At 44.4% G+C, this 18,116-nt stretch overlaps 1 protein-coding gene across 1 annotated transcript in view; it reads left to right on the forward strand.

The window, feature by feature from the left end:
- The window catches only part of LOC102218825, a 78,656-nt gene that overhangs the window by 22,910 nt on the left and 37,630 nt on the right, over positions 1-18,116 (forward strand). Inside the window, exons 6-10 of the mRNA XM_023326819.1 lie at positions 3,815-3,988; positions 5,275-5,448; positions 5,518-5,566; positions 6,742-6,914; positions 8,199-8,372. Of these exons, the coding sequence (XP_023182587.1) occupies positions 3,815-3,988; positions 5,275-5,448; positions 5,518-5,566; positions 6,742-6,914; positions 8,199-8,372 (744 nt within the window). The remainder of the gene's footprint in view (positions 1-3,814; positions 3,989-5,274; positions 5,449-5,517; positions 5,567-6,741; positions 6,915-8,198; positions 8,373-18,116) is intronic.

Below are 18,116 nucleotides of genomic sequence, written 5' to 3' on the forward strand. Positions count from 1 at the left end.
GTCCAAGACTGGACGCAGGCCCCCGGTCTTCTTCGGAACCAGAAAATACATGGAATAAAAGCCCCCTGGATCCAGCAGGGGGTCCACAGGCACTATAGCACCCTTGGCCAGCAAGGTGCAGATTTCTTGGTTCAGTGCCTGTGCCTTCACCGGGTCGCAGATCGCAGTCATCCTGACCCGGCCAGGGATAGGTGGCCGGCGGCGGAATTGAAGACGGTACCCCCGGGACAGGGTGGACAACACCCACAAGTCCGGGGTGTGGGCAGCCCAGAAGCTGAGCTGACCCGGGGAAAAATAACCGACCGCCGGCCCTAAGGCATCATCTGCGGGCCCCCCGGCCCTTCGAAGGCCCGGGAGGACGTCGGCCAGACTGCGCGGCTCGAAAGGGATGAAAGGACCTCGTCCCAGCTTGGTCTCGAGCCCTGTTTCTCCGATCTGGAGCAGGTCTCTGGACCGATCTCTGACCTGGTACCAGCCCCTGGGGCTCAGTGGAAGAAGGAGAAGGCCCTGAGGACCTCCGTGAAGGACCCGCAGCCGCCCAGGTGCTGACTGGCTGGCGATCACGTCTGTGAAGCCCTGCCAGCTGTTGCCTCGTTCTAGAAGCCTGAGCTGTACGGTCCAAGGCGTCCAGTGCCGCAGAACCAAAAAGTTCCCCCGGAACCACAGGCAGGGCCCGGAGGGTCCTCCTACAAGGCTCAGTAAGTGGTGACTGCGCCAACCAGACTTGGCGGCGAGCGTGAACCAGTGTGGATAGTGTGCGTCCAAGTTCCCTCGACATAAGAGCAAAGGCCTGCAGAGATGCATCAACCAGGCCTTGCGTGGCATGATCCAGTGGAACAGATTCCAAGGAGGAAGACAGGGCCAGCATAAGATGGGATAGAGAGTTCCCAATCCGGCCCATGCGGGCCCCAGAGTCATAGGCCTTGCAGAGAAGGTCATCGGTAATACGGCACTGAGGACGCGGACAACGGGCATTGGACCGCAAAGCCTCATCAGGTGGGATAATAAGAGAGGCAATGCCCGGTTCCACCGCTGGCATCTGCCCCAAGCCAACCTTGGGGGCCTCCAGCATAGCTGCCAGGACCCTGCCATCCGTCGTCAGACGCGAAAGCGCCTTGGTGTCTGACCAGCAAGCATGGAGTTCCCGCACGTACTCCGCCGAGGGAGGAACCATAAAGGCAGTCTCTGACCTACTGCGCTTAAAGAAGGCGCTGGAAGCCGTAGGCTGGGCCTGAGGAACACTAATCTGTAAACGGGCAAGAGCCGTTCTAATAGCGGATGTCACAGATTCCGCCGTATCCTCCTGGGAGGCAATGGAGTCCGACCCAGAGGCCCCGGAGCCCAGCTCCGGCAGGTCCTCACAGAAATGGGTGCCAGAGGCCGCCACAGAAACAGCATCATCGGCGTTGACTGACATTTCATCCTGCTCGGAAGGGAGAGCCGGGCCGCGATCATCAGCAGTCTGAAAGGACTGGAGGAGGGCTTTCATTTGGGCCAGTTCAGTAGTGAGATGATCCACTCTCGTGGACAACCTCCCTGCATCGGTCCGTCTGGCTCGTTTTGTCGGTACCGAAGGTGCAGCCACAGTAGACCGTTTGCACATCGCTTTCCCCATCGGCAAATGAGTACGCGGCGCAGCGCCCGCCCAGTCGGTAGGCTGCTCCAGCGCAGCCAACCGATCCAGTCTGACTGACCGGGGCATGACGCAACAGTTGGGGCAAGCGTTATCTGACAGCGCCTCCCGGAGATGTTCCACACCGAGGCAGGAGGGACACAAGTCATGTCCGTCGTCGGGCTGAAGTGGAGCCAGACAGGACGAGCAGCATAAATTATCTAGCATCATACCGCTGAAAGGCGTGATTAGCCTGCCACCAACAGAAGTCAACACGAGCAGAAAACGCTACCGGCGACTCCGTTGCAGAAAACCCCCCGTAGAGGTTCCAAACTCAGCATGAGCAGAACGCCACTAGCAAATCGATAATCAACCAAAGATGAACTCAGCACGAGCAGAGACGCCACTGGTGAGTCAGATAAACAACAGCAAAGTAAAATGGACTCAGCCCGAGCAGAAAACGCTACTGGGGAGTGTAGATAAACAACTGTAGAAGAACTCAACGCGAGCAGAAACGCTACTGGTGAGTGTAGATAAACAACTGTAGAAGAACTCAACGCGAGCAGAAAACGCTACTGGGGAGTGTAGATAAACAACTGTAGAAGAACTCAACGCGAGCAGAAACGCTACTGGTGAGTGTAGATAAACAAACTGAAAACTCAGCGCGAGCAGAAACGCTACTGTGAGACAAAAGAGCCACAAAAGAGGCAAATCAAAGCGAACAGTAAACTACTGCTGAGAAAAGAACAAAAACTTACCAGTCACCGCGGATCTGGTAAGGTGAAAGCAGCTTGTGCAGCCCCTGGAGGGCGAGACTTACCCGCAGCTCCGACCAAACCCGGTCACGGGGCTACCAGCAACAAGCAGCTAGGAAATTAGTGGTATACACAGAAGCAACCGGCTTCACACGACCACACACCTGTCCTCAACACACCTGCGCGCGAGAAGAACAAAAGGGATTGATTGCCGGGTGCCACGTGACTATATAGAGTCACGTGGGTCCCCGGCAGGTCACAGGTGACTTTGTTGTCATTAGTACTCGACCTGCGCATGCGCAAGAATGATCATTCAGTGCTTGAAGCACCGCCTCTGGCGGTCAGTAGGGATGAAATAGAACTTGACTGCACTTAGGAGGAGATTCAGCTGTTGGATTCAGGTGTGTTGAACCAGGGAGACATCTAAGAGTTGCAGGACACCGGCCCTCGAGGACCAGGAGTGCCCACCCCTGCTCTAAAATGTCTCACCAGTTCAGGTCAGAGGTCATTCAGGTTCTGCATGAACAGAGCCGCCATGTTGGAACACAAACCAACAACAGAACCAACCAATGATTAGACAGGATTAATGTTAGCCCCGCCCACTGAGGGTGATGGGTTTGAAATGATTTAATGACAAGATGCTCAGACAGCAGCCATGAAATAAATCAATACAGGGAAACACTTAAAATATTTAAAATGAAACATTTCTTTAAATCAGTGGCTCCCAAAGATTTTCTGCCCCCCTATGGATCACAATAAAATCCCCCAAAATAAAAAAGTATCAACTGGACTCACATTGTTCAACCAGACATAAACCTAAACACACATTTAGTTTTCAAACTCCACTGAAGTTTATTTCTCACTTCAGGTTGAAACAAAACAAACTACAAACCATCTTTACAGTCAAACACTTTTGTGTAACAGTTTATTTTTTCATCCATAACGCTTCCTGCCCCCCTGCAATGGCACTGAGCCTCCATTAGGGGGCGCGCCCCACACTTTGGGAACCGCTGCATTAAAGAACATTTTATTATTTAAATTCATTTCTAAAGGTAGATTTTATTGGACATCTAATTATTTAACTGAATATTTCATTATTTCATTATATATTCAATTATTAATGTATTAAATAACTTTGTGATATTTTTAAGTGTTTTTAATAATTTTATGATGCATTTATTGAATTAATGGGAGATTTAAATGTATTTCATTTTATCTTTATTTAATTTTGTCATTTCTAACCTCCTGTCTGTCAGGAACAAATCTATAACCAATAATTGATGCTTCAGTACTTTGATCAGACCTGGAATAATTTTTCTGACTAAAACCTGCAATTGAAGCAGCAGCATGTTGGCATTAATATTCATGAGACTCTTTAACTGGTTCTGTTGGACTGGTTAACCTGCATCCTGTTGGCTTCAGCTCACATCTTTTATTCTTTATTCAGATTGAATTACTGCAGTTTGTCAGAGATCAGCTGTTCTTCTCTGGCCTCAGCTCTGACCTTTAACCCCTCACATCTGACTGAACTAAACCTGAGCAACAACAACCTGACAGATTCTGGAGTGAAGGAGTTCTGTGGTTTCCTACAGAATCCAGAATGTAAACTACAACGATTACAGTAAGTCACCATGTTTTAGTTTATTGCTGATGTTTGTGATGTGAAAGTTTTCTTGCCACTAACCTGCAGACGTCTGGCTGATATTCTACTGATCCACTCTGAGGGTCTTCATGGTAAAGTCTGCTTTCTTCTTCTATGGTTTGGTCAAATTAAAGCTTCTGTGTTTTTTAGAAATGAGGAAAACTGCTGATAGACGGGAAGATGGAATCAGTTAAAATACTGATGTCAGTTTAATGTTTGAATCTCTTTAAAGTGGAGGAGCTCAGATAAGTCGGCCAAGATTTCCTGATTTGTGGGAGATCATTTCTGGGCTGATATTTCCATGTGAAGCTGATCTTATCCACTGATCTTCTCTTCCTCAGCAAAGGTCTAAATATCAGCCACTGTCCTCTTTAGCAGTGACAGGTTTGCCTGACAGGCCGACCCTGGAGGTTGTGTCTGCATGTTTATGGTCAACAGTAGTGATCCTAGTGTTGCCAGGCAGAATCAGCAGCTCAGGATTTTTAACAAGTTGGACCAGAAAACAGCAGCCAGTTCAGCTCCACTTTCAAACCTTCATAAAATCAGTTTTTCTCCATTTTCTACAGATTGACTTTGTAACAGTTCAGTTTCTATTCTGTGAATAATTTGATAGAATTCATCTGAAAATCAAAGTTCATATCTTCAGCTGTAAGAAACATTTTCCTGAGTTTGTTCCTGGACTTGGAGCCAGAGATTCATTTAGTCTCTGAGTTGGACCGGCTGATCTGAGGTCAGAACCAGACGGCATTCGGACTGAAAATCCCCCTCATGTGGAGAAGGTCAAAGGTCATTCAGCCCAGTCTAGAAAAGTGAATTTCAGATTCTAGAATTTGACAGGAACATATCTATAATCAATGATTGATGCTTCAACACTAAAATCCTCCAACTCATCATGACCCAGTACCAGGTGCTGGTTCTGGTTCAGCTCCTAAAGTCACTTTGACATTAATATTCTCCATGACTTCATGTCTTTATGGCTGATGAATAATGAAATAGTTGAATTTCTCTGCATTAATCTCCATTAGTTGGTTTTTCCTCCTGGTTGTTGGTTTTGTGTGAAACTTGGATGATTTGCTGCAGAAGCTGAGTTTGTATTGATGGAGCTGCTGGTGGAGCTGACAGAGTTTAAGAGCTGAAGTCAGCAGGTCTTTATTGAAGCGGCAGCATGTTGGCATTAATATTCATGAGACTCTTTAACTGGTTCTGTTGGACTGGTTAACCTGCATCCTGTTGGCTTCAGCTCACATCTTTTATTCTTAATTCAGATTGAAAAGCTGCAGTTTGTCAGAGATCAGCTGTTCTTCTCTGGCCTCAGCTCTGACCTTTAACCCCTCACATCTGACTGAACTGGGCCTGGGCTGGAACAACCTGAAAGATTCTGGAGTGAAGGATCTCTGTGGTTTTCTACAGAATCCAGAATGTAAACTACAACGATTACAGTAAGTCACCATGTTTTAGTTTATTGCTGATGTTTGTGATGTGAAAGTTTTCTTGCCACTAACCTGCAGACGTCTGGCTGATATTCTACTGATCCACTCTGAGGGTCTTCATGGTAAAGTCTGCTTTCTTCTTATATGGTTTGGTCAAATTAAAGCTTCTGTGTTTTTTAGAAATGGGGAAAACTGCTGATAGACGGGAAGATGGAATCAGTTAAAATACTGATGTCAGTTTAATGTTTGAATCTCTTTAAAGTGGAGGAGCTCAGATAAGTCGGCCAAGATTTCCTGAATTGTGGGAGATCATTTCGGGGCTGATATTTCCATGTGAAGCTGATCTTATCCACTGATCTTCTCTTCCTCAGCAAAGGTCTAAATATCAGCCACTGTCCTCTTTAGCAGTGACAGGTTTGCCAGACAGGCCGACCCTGGAGGTTGTGTCTGCATGTTTATGGTCAACAGTAGTGATCCTAGTGTTGCCAGGCAGAATCAGCAGCTCAGGATTTTTCACATGTTGGAGCAGAAAACTGCAGCCAGTTCAGCTCCACTTTCAAACCTTCATGAAATCAGTTTTTCTTCATTTTCTACAGATTGACTTTGTAACAGTTCAGTTTCTATTCTGTGAATAATTTGATAGAATTCATCTGAAAATCAAAGTTCATATCTTCTGCTGTAAGAAACATTTTCCTGAGTTTGTTCCTGGACTTGGAGCCAGAGATTCATTTAGTCTCTGAGTTGGACCGGCTGATCTGAGGTCAGAACCAGACGGCATTCGGACTGGAAATCCCCCTCATGTGGAGAAGGTCAAAGGTCATTCAGCCCAGTCTAGAAAAGTGAATTTCAGCTTCTAGAATCTGACAGGAACAAATCTATAATCAATGATTGATGCTTCAACACTAAAATCCTCCAACTCATCATGACCCAGTAGCAGGTTCTGGTTCTGGTTCTGGTTCAGCTCCTAAAGTCACTTTGACATTAAATATTCTCCATGACTTCATGTCTTTATGGCTGATGAATAATGAAATAGTTGAATTTCTCTGCATTAATCTCCATTAGTTGGTTTTTCCTCCTGATTGTTGGTTTTGTGTGAAACTTGGATGATTTGCTGCAGAAGCTGAGTTTGTATTGATGGAGCTGCTGGTGGAGCTGACAGAGTTTAAGAGCTGAAGTCAGCAGGTCTTTATTGAAGCAGCAGCATGTTGGCATTAATATTCATGAGACTCTTTAACTGGTTCTGTTGGACTGGTTAACCTGCATCCTGTTGGCTTCAGCTCACATCTTTTATTCTTTATTCAGATTGAGGACTGCAGGTTGTCAGAGATCAGCTGTTCTTCTCTGGCCTCAGCTCTGACCTTTAACCCCTCACATCTGACTGAACTGGACCTGAGCAACAACAACCTGAAAGATTCTGGAGTGAAGGAGCTCTGTGGTTTCCTACAGAATCCAGAATGTAAACTACAACGATTACAGTAAGTCACCATGTTTTAGTTTATTGCTGATGTTTGTGATGTGAAAGTTTTCTTGCCACTAACCTGCAGACGTCTGGCTGATATTCTACTGATCCACTCTGAGGGTCTTCATGGTACAGACTGTTACTCCTCTCTGCTTTGGTCAAATTAAAGCTTCTGTGTTTTTTAGAAATGAGGAAAACTGCTGATAGACAGGAAGATGGAATCAGTTAATATACTGATGTCAGTTTAATGTTTGAATCTCTTTAAAGTGGAGGAGCTCAGATAAGTCGGCCAAGATTTCCTGAATTGTGGGAGATCATTTCTGGGCTGATATTTCCATGTGAAGCTGATCTTATCCACTGATCTTCTCTTCCTCAGCAAAGGTCTAAATATCAGCCACTGTCCTCTTTAGCAGTGACAGGTTTGCCTGACAGGCCGACCCTGGAGGTTGTGTCTGCATGTTTATGGTCAACAGTAGTGATCCTAGTGTTGCCAGGCAGAATCAGCAGGTCAGGATTTTTCACATGTTGGACCAGAAAACTGCAGCCAGTTCAGCTCCACTTTCAAACCTTCATGAAATCAGTTTTTCTACATTTTCTACAGATTGACTTTGTAACAGTTCAGTTTCTATTCTGTGAATAATTTGATAGAATTCATCTGAAAATCAAAGTTCATATCTTCTGCTGTAAGAAACATTTTCCTGAGTTTGTTCCTGGACTTGGAGCCAGAGATTCATTTAGTCTCTGAGTTGGACCGGCTGATCTGAGGTCAGAACCAGACGGCATTCGGACTGGAAATCCCCCTCATGTGGAGAAGGTCAAAGGTCATTCAGCCCAGTCTAGAAAAGTGAATTTCAGATTCTAGAATTTGACAGGAACAAATCTATAATCAATGATTGATGCTTCAACACTAAAATCCTCCAACTCATCATGACCCAGTAGCAGGTTCTGGTTCTGGTTCAGCTCCTAAAGTCACTTTGACATTAATATTCTCCATGATTTCATGTCTTTATGGCTGATGAATAATGAAATAGTTGAATTTCTCTGCATTAATCTCCATTAGTTGGTTTTTCCTCCTGATTGTTGGTTTTGTGTGAAACTTGGATGATTTGCTGCAGAAGCTGAGTTTGTATTGATGGAGCTGCTGGTGGAGCTGACAGAGTTTAAGAGCTGAAGTCAGCAGGTCTTTATTGAAGCAGCAGCATGTTGGCATTAATATTCATGAGACTCTTTAACTGGTTCTGTTGGACTGGTTAACCTGCATCCTGTTGGCTTCAGCTCACATCTTTTATTCTTTATTCAGATTGAATTACTGCAGGTTGTCAGAGATCAGCTGTTCTTCTCTGGCCTCAGCTCTGACCTTTAACCCCTCACATCTGACTGAACTGCACTTGACCTGGAACAACCTGAAAGATTCTGCAGTGAAGGAGCTCTGTGGTTTCCTACAGAATCCAGAATGTAAACTACAACGATTACAGTAAGTCACCATGTTTTAGTTTATTGCTGATGTTTGTGATGTGAAAGTTCTGACCAGAGATCAATACTGATGTTTAAGAGCTGCTCTCATGTTAAAGTGGCTGCAGGGTGGAAACATCCATCCATCCATCCATCCATCCATCCATCCATCCATCCATCTTCTTCCGCTTATCCGAGGTCGGGTCGCGGGGGTAGCAGCTTCAGAAGGGAGGCCCAGACTTCCCTCTCCCCAGCCACTTCTTCTAGCTCTTCCGGGGGAATCCCGAGGCGTTCCCAGGCCAGCCGAGAGACATAGTCTCTCCAGCGTGTCCTGGGTCTTCCCCGGGGCCTCCTCCCGGTGGGACGTGCCCGGAACACCTCACCAGGGAGGCGTCCAGGAGGCATCCTGACCAGATGCCCAAGCCACTTCAACTGGCTCCTCTCGATGTGAAGGAGCAGCGGCTCTACTCTGAGTCCCTCCCGGATGACTGAGCTTCTCACCCTATCTCTAAGGGAGAGCCCAGCCACCCTACGGAGAAAACCCATTTCGGCCGCTTGTATCCGCGATCTCGTTCTTTCGGTCATGACCCAAAGCTCATGACCATAGATGAGGGTGGGAACGTAGATCGACCGGTAAATCGAGAGCTTCGCTTTTTGGCTCAGCTCTCTCTTCACCACGACGGACCGGTACAGCGCCCGCTTGACAGCAGACGCTGCGCCAATCCGCCTGTCGATCTCCCGCTCCCTTCTTCCCTCATTCGTGAACAAGATCCCGAGATACTTGAACTCCTCCACCTGGGGCAGGACACCCCCCTTGACCCGGAGAAGGCACTCTACCCTTTTCCGGCTCAAGACCATGGCCTTGGATTTGGAGGCACTGATCCTCATCCCGGCCGCTTCACACTCGGCTGCGAACCACTCCAGCGAGAGCTGCAGATCATGACCTGATGAGGCCAGTAGGACCACATCGTCTGCAAAAAGCAGAGACGAGATCCTAAGGCCACCAAATCGGATCCCCTCAACACCTTGGCTGCGCCTAGAAATTCTGTCCATGAAAGTAATGAACATAATCGGTGACAAAGGGCAGCCCTGGCGGAGTCCAACTCTCACCGGAAACGAGCCCGACTTACTGCCGGCAGGAAACAGGAAACAGAAAAACAAAGAGCAAAGAGATGAAGCTGCATCTGCAGCCTCATCATGAAATTCCCTGATTCGTTTTCTTCAGACATCAGAGAAACTATTTATAAATCAGGGTTTCCTCCAGTGTATTATAAGCCTGGCAGCCCACCAGGCTTTACTTATAGTGAAATTATTAGGTCTGCATTGATTGCAGTTTCCTATCCAATTACCAAATTATTATTTCTTCACTGACCTTCCATTTTAGGTCGATTCATATGTTTTGTCTGAAATGTCCCCAAGTGTCTGAAGAAAGATGCTAAGTTGCTAACAGTGGGACTATTGTTAGCTGCAGATGTTCAGACATGGAGCTGGAAGACGTTGCCTTCCTTCGGTCTCTGCAGATGTCACGGCCGAACATCAGTCGGTTTCAGGGAAGCAAAACCACACAGAAAAATCCTTGTAAAATCCCGAACCCTGACCCGGACCGCACTCAGGGTTCAAAGCTTCCTGAGTTCAGTTGATCCCTCAAGACTGGGGAGGATGAACAAAAGACAAAACCAGGAGAAGTTTTCCTGCTGACTCAAATGGTGGACTAAAGCAGAACAATCATCATTAAATATGTTGGGTTTAATTCAGTCTTGGATAATTAAAGTTAATCGGTTGGATCAGACGGATCCGACTAGCGTAGATTTCTCCTCTAGATGCCACCAGGAGGAAGTTGTGAGCCGCAGGTGAAGCGTCATCATTTAAGTGAAGTCGTTTAATTTCAGAAGTTATTCGGTCCACAGTCACTGATTGTTTATTTAGTTTTTTGTTACTGTGAGATAAAGTTAGATACGTTCATCTTTATGTATGTTGGGATCTGGATTTGCAGTTCAACTAGTTGATTATTAACTAAACTGCATAAACATTGCAGCTGAATATCAATCAGAATTTGATATTGAAAATTTTGAACATTTTTTACTTTTGAAACTCAGAAATGTACATATTTTTTCAGAAAATGTCTAAGATTAATTTCAGATTTCTTTCAGTAAAGTTTTTCACTTAAAGTTCATTAATTTCGTTGTTTGTTCTAGAAAACTTCTGAGGTTTTTGGCAGAAATGTTCTCCTTTTTTATTTCTACAATGGCTCAAGATTCAAAACCTGGAGAAAATGTGAAAATGAATTAAATTATATGCTCAAAAATAAATCCATTAAGATAAATAATTTTGAAATCAAACATATTTTATAAAATAATAAAAGTGTAAATAAAAGGTAAAGCCTCATAATGTGCAGATGAATTTTAACCTGCAGCAGCCAGAGCCAGCAGCTCTCCTCCAGACCTGTGACAAATAAAGTCCCAACAGTTTATCTTTTGACAAACTACTGTTGTCCATGTGATTCTCCTCCTAGTGAGACCCTCAGGCCTCTGGGACTGATGGGGTCCAGTCTGGGTGTGATGGGTCTGTAACCAAAGAATAGAATTTAGTCGGGTTCAGATAGCAGTTTACTATCAACCAGTTTTGTTTATTACAAATTTCTGGACTGAAATACATCCAACTTCATCTCAACTCAAATCTTAGAGTGAACAACATTCACTATAACAGAGTCCTTGGTAAAGGAAAAAAAACAAAAGAAGCTGGCCAGCAAAAAAAAAAATAAGTTCATATAGAGCTCTATATTTGTATGTGTGTGTCTGGTGCATACAAATGAAAAAGGTTGTCTTGACTGGGATAGGGACCCAAAATGATGATGGCAGCCGGTGTCCACAAACACGAAATATTCAGCAGCCTCTCCTTCCTCCTCTGCAGGCACACGAAGGCCCAACGTTCCTCTCACAACAATGCAGACATTACAAATCTCCAGTAATGCTCACCTAGCAGGGAAACATCATATGAGCATCAAAGTTAGGCAATATGCAGAAGCCAGGCTGAGACTAGCATGTCTCTGCTCTGCAGCAGCTCTGAACTCTAAAGCCCGGGAATTCCCTTAGCAACTGCAGTGGGTTTCAATTTAAAACAGCATTTAAAATAATAAAATAAAATAATAAAATATGCACCTGTTGTTGCGCAACACCCCCCCCCCCCCCCCCCTCATTTCTGTCTCTACTCTCTCACTCTCTGCTTCCTCTTCTGAGAGGGGAGATGTGCTACCAGCTCTCCTTCTAACGGGTTAATTGAGTTTCCTAAATCTGCTGGGATTTACCCTGTCCAGAACTGAAGTAAACTCTGTTTAAGCTGGTTTCGAGAAACGATTCACCTGATTTTTGACGGCCTACATCCAGGTGTCCCACCCTTCTTCCCCCTGTGAATTAGCCAGACTGAGCAGCCTACAGCCAACTAGTTTCACAGAGCACACCTGTTAACGGTCGCTCGTTCTCTATTTTACAACTTGCATTTGTTATTGAACCAGGTAGGTTTTAGTGACTCAGTGAGTCCCAAGGATGATGTTTTACATTTGGGCTACCAGCAACCTAAAAACATTTTCCACTTCTTCCTCTCCAGAATCAAACATCATAGATATTTTACAACCATCAAAGAACCTTAAGGTGACTCATTAACTGAATGTCCACAACATCTTTTAGATTTTCTTTATGCTAAATATTTTATTAGTAAGGCATTTTTGCAAGGGTCAGTACAGCTTAATTCAGTAGCAGAAATAATCAAATAAGTAAAATCAATCATCTAGTCTATCTTTCCCTACTGCTGACACTGAGAACTAAAAAAGGGAACCTTTGAGAGAGACAGACGGAGTTTGACGTTTCGAACCCCAGACCTGGCCTGATGATGAAGAAGGTGCTGCAGCAGGAGGAGGATGTTGATCGATGAAGGCAGGGATCTCTGTAGGTCTGATGAGCTTCTTCTCCGCATGGATGGCGAGGTCACACAGGACTTGGTGCTGGCAGGAAAAAAGGCACCAGTTCTTCTTCTTTGTCTTTGCCTTTGTCTTCATCTTTGTCTTTGGGGTCTGAACCCAGCCGATGAGAGAAGTGCGATTCGAAGCCACAGGTTGTGGGCCTGACGGGTTGGTCCCCATGAGAAGGACAGTCTTCGGCTCTGTGGCTCCGGCTCTTCTTCAGCTGCAGAGTTTTTTGTCCATCTCTTGGCTCGAAGCTGCCCGGAGGATCCAACCAAAGGTTCCTCTTTTGCACCCACCTTTTATAGGGTTTATCCACCCTTTTGGTGCGTTTTCATTGGCTGTCTGCTTAGACAGATGATCTCATATCCATCACTGTCTTACAGACATTATGTCCTGATGTCTGTGCTAATGTCTCAGGGTTGCTCAACCTCCTGTGTCTCTTGCCTGCACGACATTTTCTCTGAAACGTTTACGTTGTTCAACAACCTGTTTCCAAATAAGGCATTGGTCATCTCTGCTCTCCTGTTAGTTCCCCTTTTTCCCTTCCTTTCACCTTTCACCTACCATCTACCTCCAACATATCAGTGATGTTTAATTGCAGTTACACCTTTTACACCATTTCAAGTTCAATGTCAAAATCACATTTATATTACATTTATTTTCTTTAGCTTCTCTGATTTAGCATTCATTTATGATTTTATAACCAAAACTTATTAGTTATACTTATTATAATCTTAATGTGAGTTATTACAGATGTTTTTCTGAAAAGAAACCAAGAATAATCCATGATTCTAATTATTTGATACCAAAGTTACAGTGACTTGTTTTTCTTGTAAGTGTTCCCACAAATGTACGTGTAAATATTATTACAAGTAAACCATTATTAATATAAGTATTTTACTTTGAATCTTATCAAATTACTCAAAATGTTTAGATTTTCTTCTTTAACTTTCATGCTTTAAAATAAGGAATAGTCTCAGCTATTTTTATAAATCTGCAGGCTGGAAACTTACTTCCTCTTTTTCCAGGAAACCTGCTTTTCCTGTTTAATGACTCTCTCTGACTGACTATGATTTCTTATGATTACATAGAGAAAAGTAGAATTAAAGCAAAGTTTGCATGAGACAAAAACAACACACACAACCAGATTTATTTTATTGACACCTAAGTCTACTGTTGGGCCTTGATGTCACTTGAGTGATTCATTTTAAAGATAACTTTATTTATTATTACTGTTAAACTAAAATCTCCAGCATGGGGAAGTGGGATGAGCTCGGGTTTTCTTGACACACCTTATGAACATCAATGAAAATTAAATATTTCACTTAACATAACAACCTTGACAGTCATTTTAACTCACATTACCCATGGTAAAACAGGAGTTTGGTTTCTAGTACATTACCGCATTAGCGACAACTTAGTAAATAAAATTAGAACACATACGACATTACAAATCTCCAGTAATGCTCACCTAGCAGGGAAACATCATATGGGCATCAAAGTTAGGCAATATGCAGCCAGGCTGAGACTAGCATGTCTCTGCTCTGCAGCAGCTCTGAACTCTAAAGCCCGGGAATTCCCTTAGCAACTGCAGTCGGAATGCTGCCGTAAAGTAATGTCGTTCCGTTCTCTTAAAGGGACACTACCCATAAAGTAAAAGAATACAGAAAAGCAAAATAACACAGTACAAATACAGCAGGGTTACAGGTTCACGGCTCTCAGAGCCTCCAGCAGCTCTCAGTGTTTCAGGTTTGATCTTTGTTGAAGCCAGAATGTGAATCCTGATTCCCAGGTTGTGATCAGGAAGAGGTTGTGAAAAGCCAGAAGGAGACAATCGTATCATCTCGTCGTCTTTCTGTCCGTCTGTCCATCTTCATCGTTTTTTAGGGGGTCAGCCCTCAGCACTAGAGATGTAATGGTCTCGCTATGGTGTCTTGAACCACCGCTAACCATCAGCCAAACTCCTTTCACACGAGTCAGGATTTCTCAGCTCCTCTTTATTTTTCATGTAGAACGGAGTGAAACTGCAAACACAAACAACTCAGAATAAGCTCAAAGCAGCTAATAGAAATGTTTCAGATACAGTTACATAAGTACAAAACAACGCTACGTAATGGGCTAAAATATCTTAACAGCCTGCTAGCAATGACGTAGCAAACAATCGACTCGCTCACATTTATCTTCAGAACCAACATAAATTCAATAGACAACTCACTCAGCCTTACACGTTAACACAAACGCTCATTCTGAACTACAAGATGTCACTTACAGGCATTGCCTCGAAGAAACCGAACACAATGCGACACCCACAACAGACACATCGGTCCATCTGCTCCACCGCTAGCCAGACAAACGCACTAAGCAACATAAAAGTAAAGCATTTCCCATTTCCCAAAATGTCCAGCAGATGGCAGCAATGTGCCATAGAAAATAAAACACCCACAGTTCACAGTTTACAAGACAACTGACAGGACGAAACATAACATTTGAAACAGTTTTAACTTGCAGTGTCTTTTGGGAGTAGGAGTACAACCTCTGAAATAGGCCTCAAGTAAGTCTTCGAACCAGTCTGCGATGTAACTTTCAGTTCCACTTTGCGAACCAAACCGTCAGCACTCGGGTAAGAGGCAACAACAATAATAATAATAATACATTTTATTTGTAACTCACCTTACATTTCAAAGAAATCTGAAAGTGCTACAGCGACGAAAATAGATTATAAAACTTACAATAAAACATACAATAATACATCTCACACCAAATGGTAACAAATTAAAACTTACAATTTAAAAAAAGCTTAACAGATCTAAAAAGCCTGTTTAAAAAGGTGTGTCTTAAGACCTTTTTTGAAGGCCTCCACACCTTGTGGGGCTCTCAGAGACTCTGGGAGGACGTTCCAAAGCCGCGGAGCTACTGCCTGGAAGGCCCTGTCTCCCATGGTGGCAAGTTTGGTCTTTGGTTGATGCAGGCGGTGAGAGGAGGTGGAACGAAGGCTTCGAGAGGTGGCATGTGGTATGAGGAGTTCATTGAGGTAAGCAGGGGCAGTGGATGCATTGATAGGTGAGCAAACAGAGTTTGTAATGAATTCTTTGTTTGATCGGTAGCCAGTGGAGTGCTTTGAGGACAGGAGTGATATGGCCATATTTATGCCTCCTCATCAGTACCCGGGCAGCACAGTTCTGGATGTGCTGTAGCTTTTTTAGGTTTTTTCCAGGAACCCCGATGAGGAGGGCATTACAATAATCCAACCTGGAGGAGATAAAGGCATGGATCAACCTCTCAGCATCCGGTTGGGAGAGGGAGGAGCGGAGTCTGGCGATGTTTTTAAGATGAAGAAAGGAAACTTTACAAAGGTGACGGATATGGGTATTAAAGGTGAAGTTAGAATCAAGCCTAACTCCAAGGTTTGTAACGGAGGTGGAAAGGGGGATGTCATGGCCAAATATTGAGATACTGCTGAGAGGTGAAGACTGGGTTTGATGAGGGGTGCCAAAAAGGATTGCATATGTTTTATTGCTGTTGAATTGAATAGAGTTGTCAATTATCCAAGCCTTTATCTCCTCCAGACAAAGCTGAAGTGAGGACGGGAAAACTGTGGGGGAAGTGGAGTCCATTTTCATGTACAATTGTGTGTCATCGGCGTAACAGTGGAAGGAAACCTTGTGTTTATTGATTATTTGACCAAGGGGGAGCATGTAGATGGTAAAAAGGGTAGGCCCGAGGACTGACCCTTGCGGAACTCCACAAGTCACAGTATGAATTGAAGATTTACAGTGATCCAGGGAAACATATTCAGTTCTATTGGTGAGATATGATTGAAACCATTTGAGCGTTGTGCCCGAAAGTCCAATTTCTGACTGAAACCTGTTGAGAAGGATGGTGTGGTTCACTGTGTCGAATGCAGCCGATAGGTCAAGGAGGAGGAGGAGAGAGGGTGAGCCCTGGTCCGCAGTCATGAGCAAATCGTTCATTACGTGGACCAGGGCTGTCTCTGTACTGTGAGCTGAGCGGAAACCAGACTGAAACTTTTCATAGAAGTTATGGTTATGGCTGTGAAGATAAAGTTGGGCTGCAACGACTTTCTCCAGAACTTTGAATATAAATGGTAAATTGGAAACAGGTCTATAGTGGGCCAGGATATTGGGGTCAAGTGAAGGTTTTTTCAAGTGGGGATGAATGACTGCAGTTTTAAGAGCTGGGGGAATCTGACTAGATTGCAATGACTGGTTAATGATGGTTGTGATTAACGGACTGATGACTGAAATGCTTGACTTAAGTAGTGTTGTGGGGAGAGGATCTAGCACACAGGGGAAGGTTTTCATGCTTTTTACGATCCTCTCCACCTCAGACTGGGTGACATCGGAGAAAACTGAAAATGTGCTGGGTGGTATGGAGAGAGTAATGCCAGCTTGAGATGAGGCTATTGCAGGTAAAGCAGACTGGATTGATGTGACCTTATTAATGAAAAAGTCCATGAATCTGTTACAATGATCTATACTGGTGTCAGTCTGTGTGTGTGTTGAAGGTTTGACCAGAGAGTTTATTTCAGAGAATAACTGTTTGGAATTTCCACTACTGTTCGAAATTATTAGGGAGAAGTAATGGGATCTTGCTGTGGTGAGTGCTCTGGAATATGTCTTTTGGTGTTCGCGGTAAGCTTGTTTGTGAACCATCATGCCACTGGCAGTATACTGCCGTTCCAGGGCACGACCTGCAGTTTTCATTTTACGGAGTTCAGATGTATACCATGGGGTTGATCTGGAGAAAGTAACTGACCTAGTTTTAACCGGTGCATGGATATCAAGAATACTGCGAAGACTGGAATTGTAGTGGTTGACAGATTCATTGATAGAAGTAAATTTTGTGCTTAGTGAGATATCCTGGATATCCTGGTTGAAGAGGGTAGAATCTATTGCCTTTAAATTTCTGAACTGGATTTGGCATTCTGTTTTCATGAATGTCTTTGTTAATGGCAGAGTCATGGAAATTAATTTATGATCAGACACCCCCAAGTCTTCAACTTGCAGGTTGGAGATACAGCCATTGGCCATTCATTGCGTGGTGCTCGACTGTCCTTTAACAGCACAATGTCCCCCTTTTGAAGATTGCGATGTCATTCATTCCATTTGGAACGTGGCTGGAGAGAAGACAAGTACTCGCTCCTCCAATGGTTCCAAAAACTGCTGGCAAGCGCCTGTACTCTTTTCCACGGACATCCAAATGAATCTCTTATTTGTAAACTCTCCACAGAGAGATGCAGCAGCTGTCTTCTGTGTGAGAAGTGTCGCAGGTGTAAGCAGGAATGGTGATTCAGGGTCTGTAGACACAGGAATGAGGGGTCTGGAATTTATAATGGCTGACACCTCAGCCATCAGAGTACACAAAACATCATGTGTAAGGTGAACATGTTCTTTTGCCAGCATATTATCTAGGATTCTCCGGGCTACCCCAATCATCCTCTCCCATGCTCCTCCCATGTGACTGGAGTGAGGAGAGTTAAATTCCCAAGTGCAGCCATGTTCTTTCAGGTATCTTTGGATGCTGTCACCCTCCACTTTTTTCAGGAATCCCAACTCCTTCCGTGCTCCGACAAAGTTAGTTCCACAGTCTGACCTAAGATGTTTGGCAGGTCCCCTTATTGCAAAAAGCCTTCTCATAGCATTAATGCAACCTGATGTATCCAGAGTAGAAATAACTTCGATGTGTACTGCTCTGGTAGACATGCATGTAAACAGCAAAGCCCACCGCTTACTTTCTGCTTGGCCACCTCTTGTCCGTCTGGCAGTAACTGACCACGGCCCAAAAACA

Source organism: Xiphophorus maculatus, chromosome 21 (assembly GCF_002775205.1).
Source record: "Xiphophorus maculatus strain JP 163 A chromosome 21, X_maculatus-5.0-male, whole genome shotgun sequence".
Lineage (NCBI taxonomy): Eukaryota > Metazoa > Chordata > Actinopteri > Cyprinodontiformes > Poeciliidae > Xiphophorus > Xiphophorus maculatus.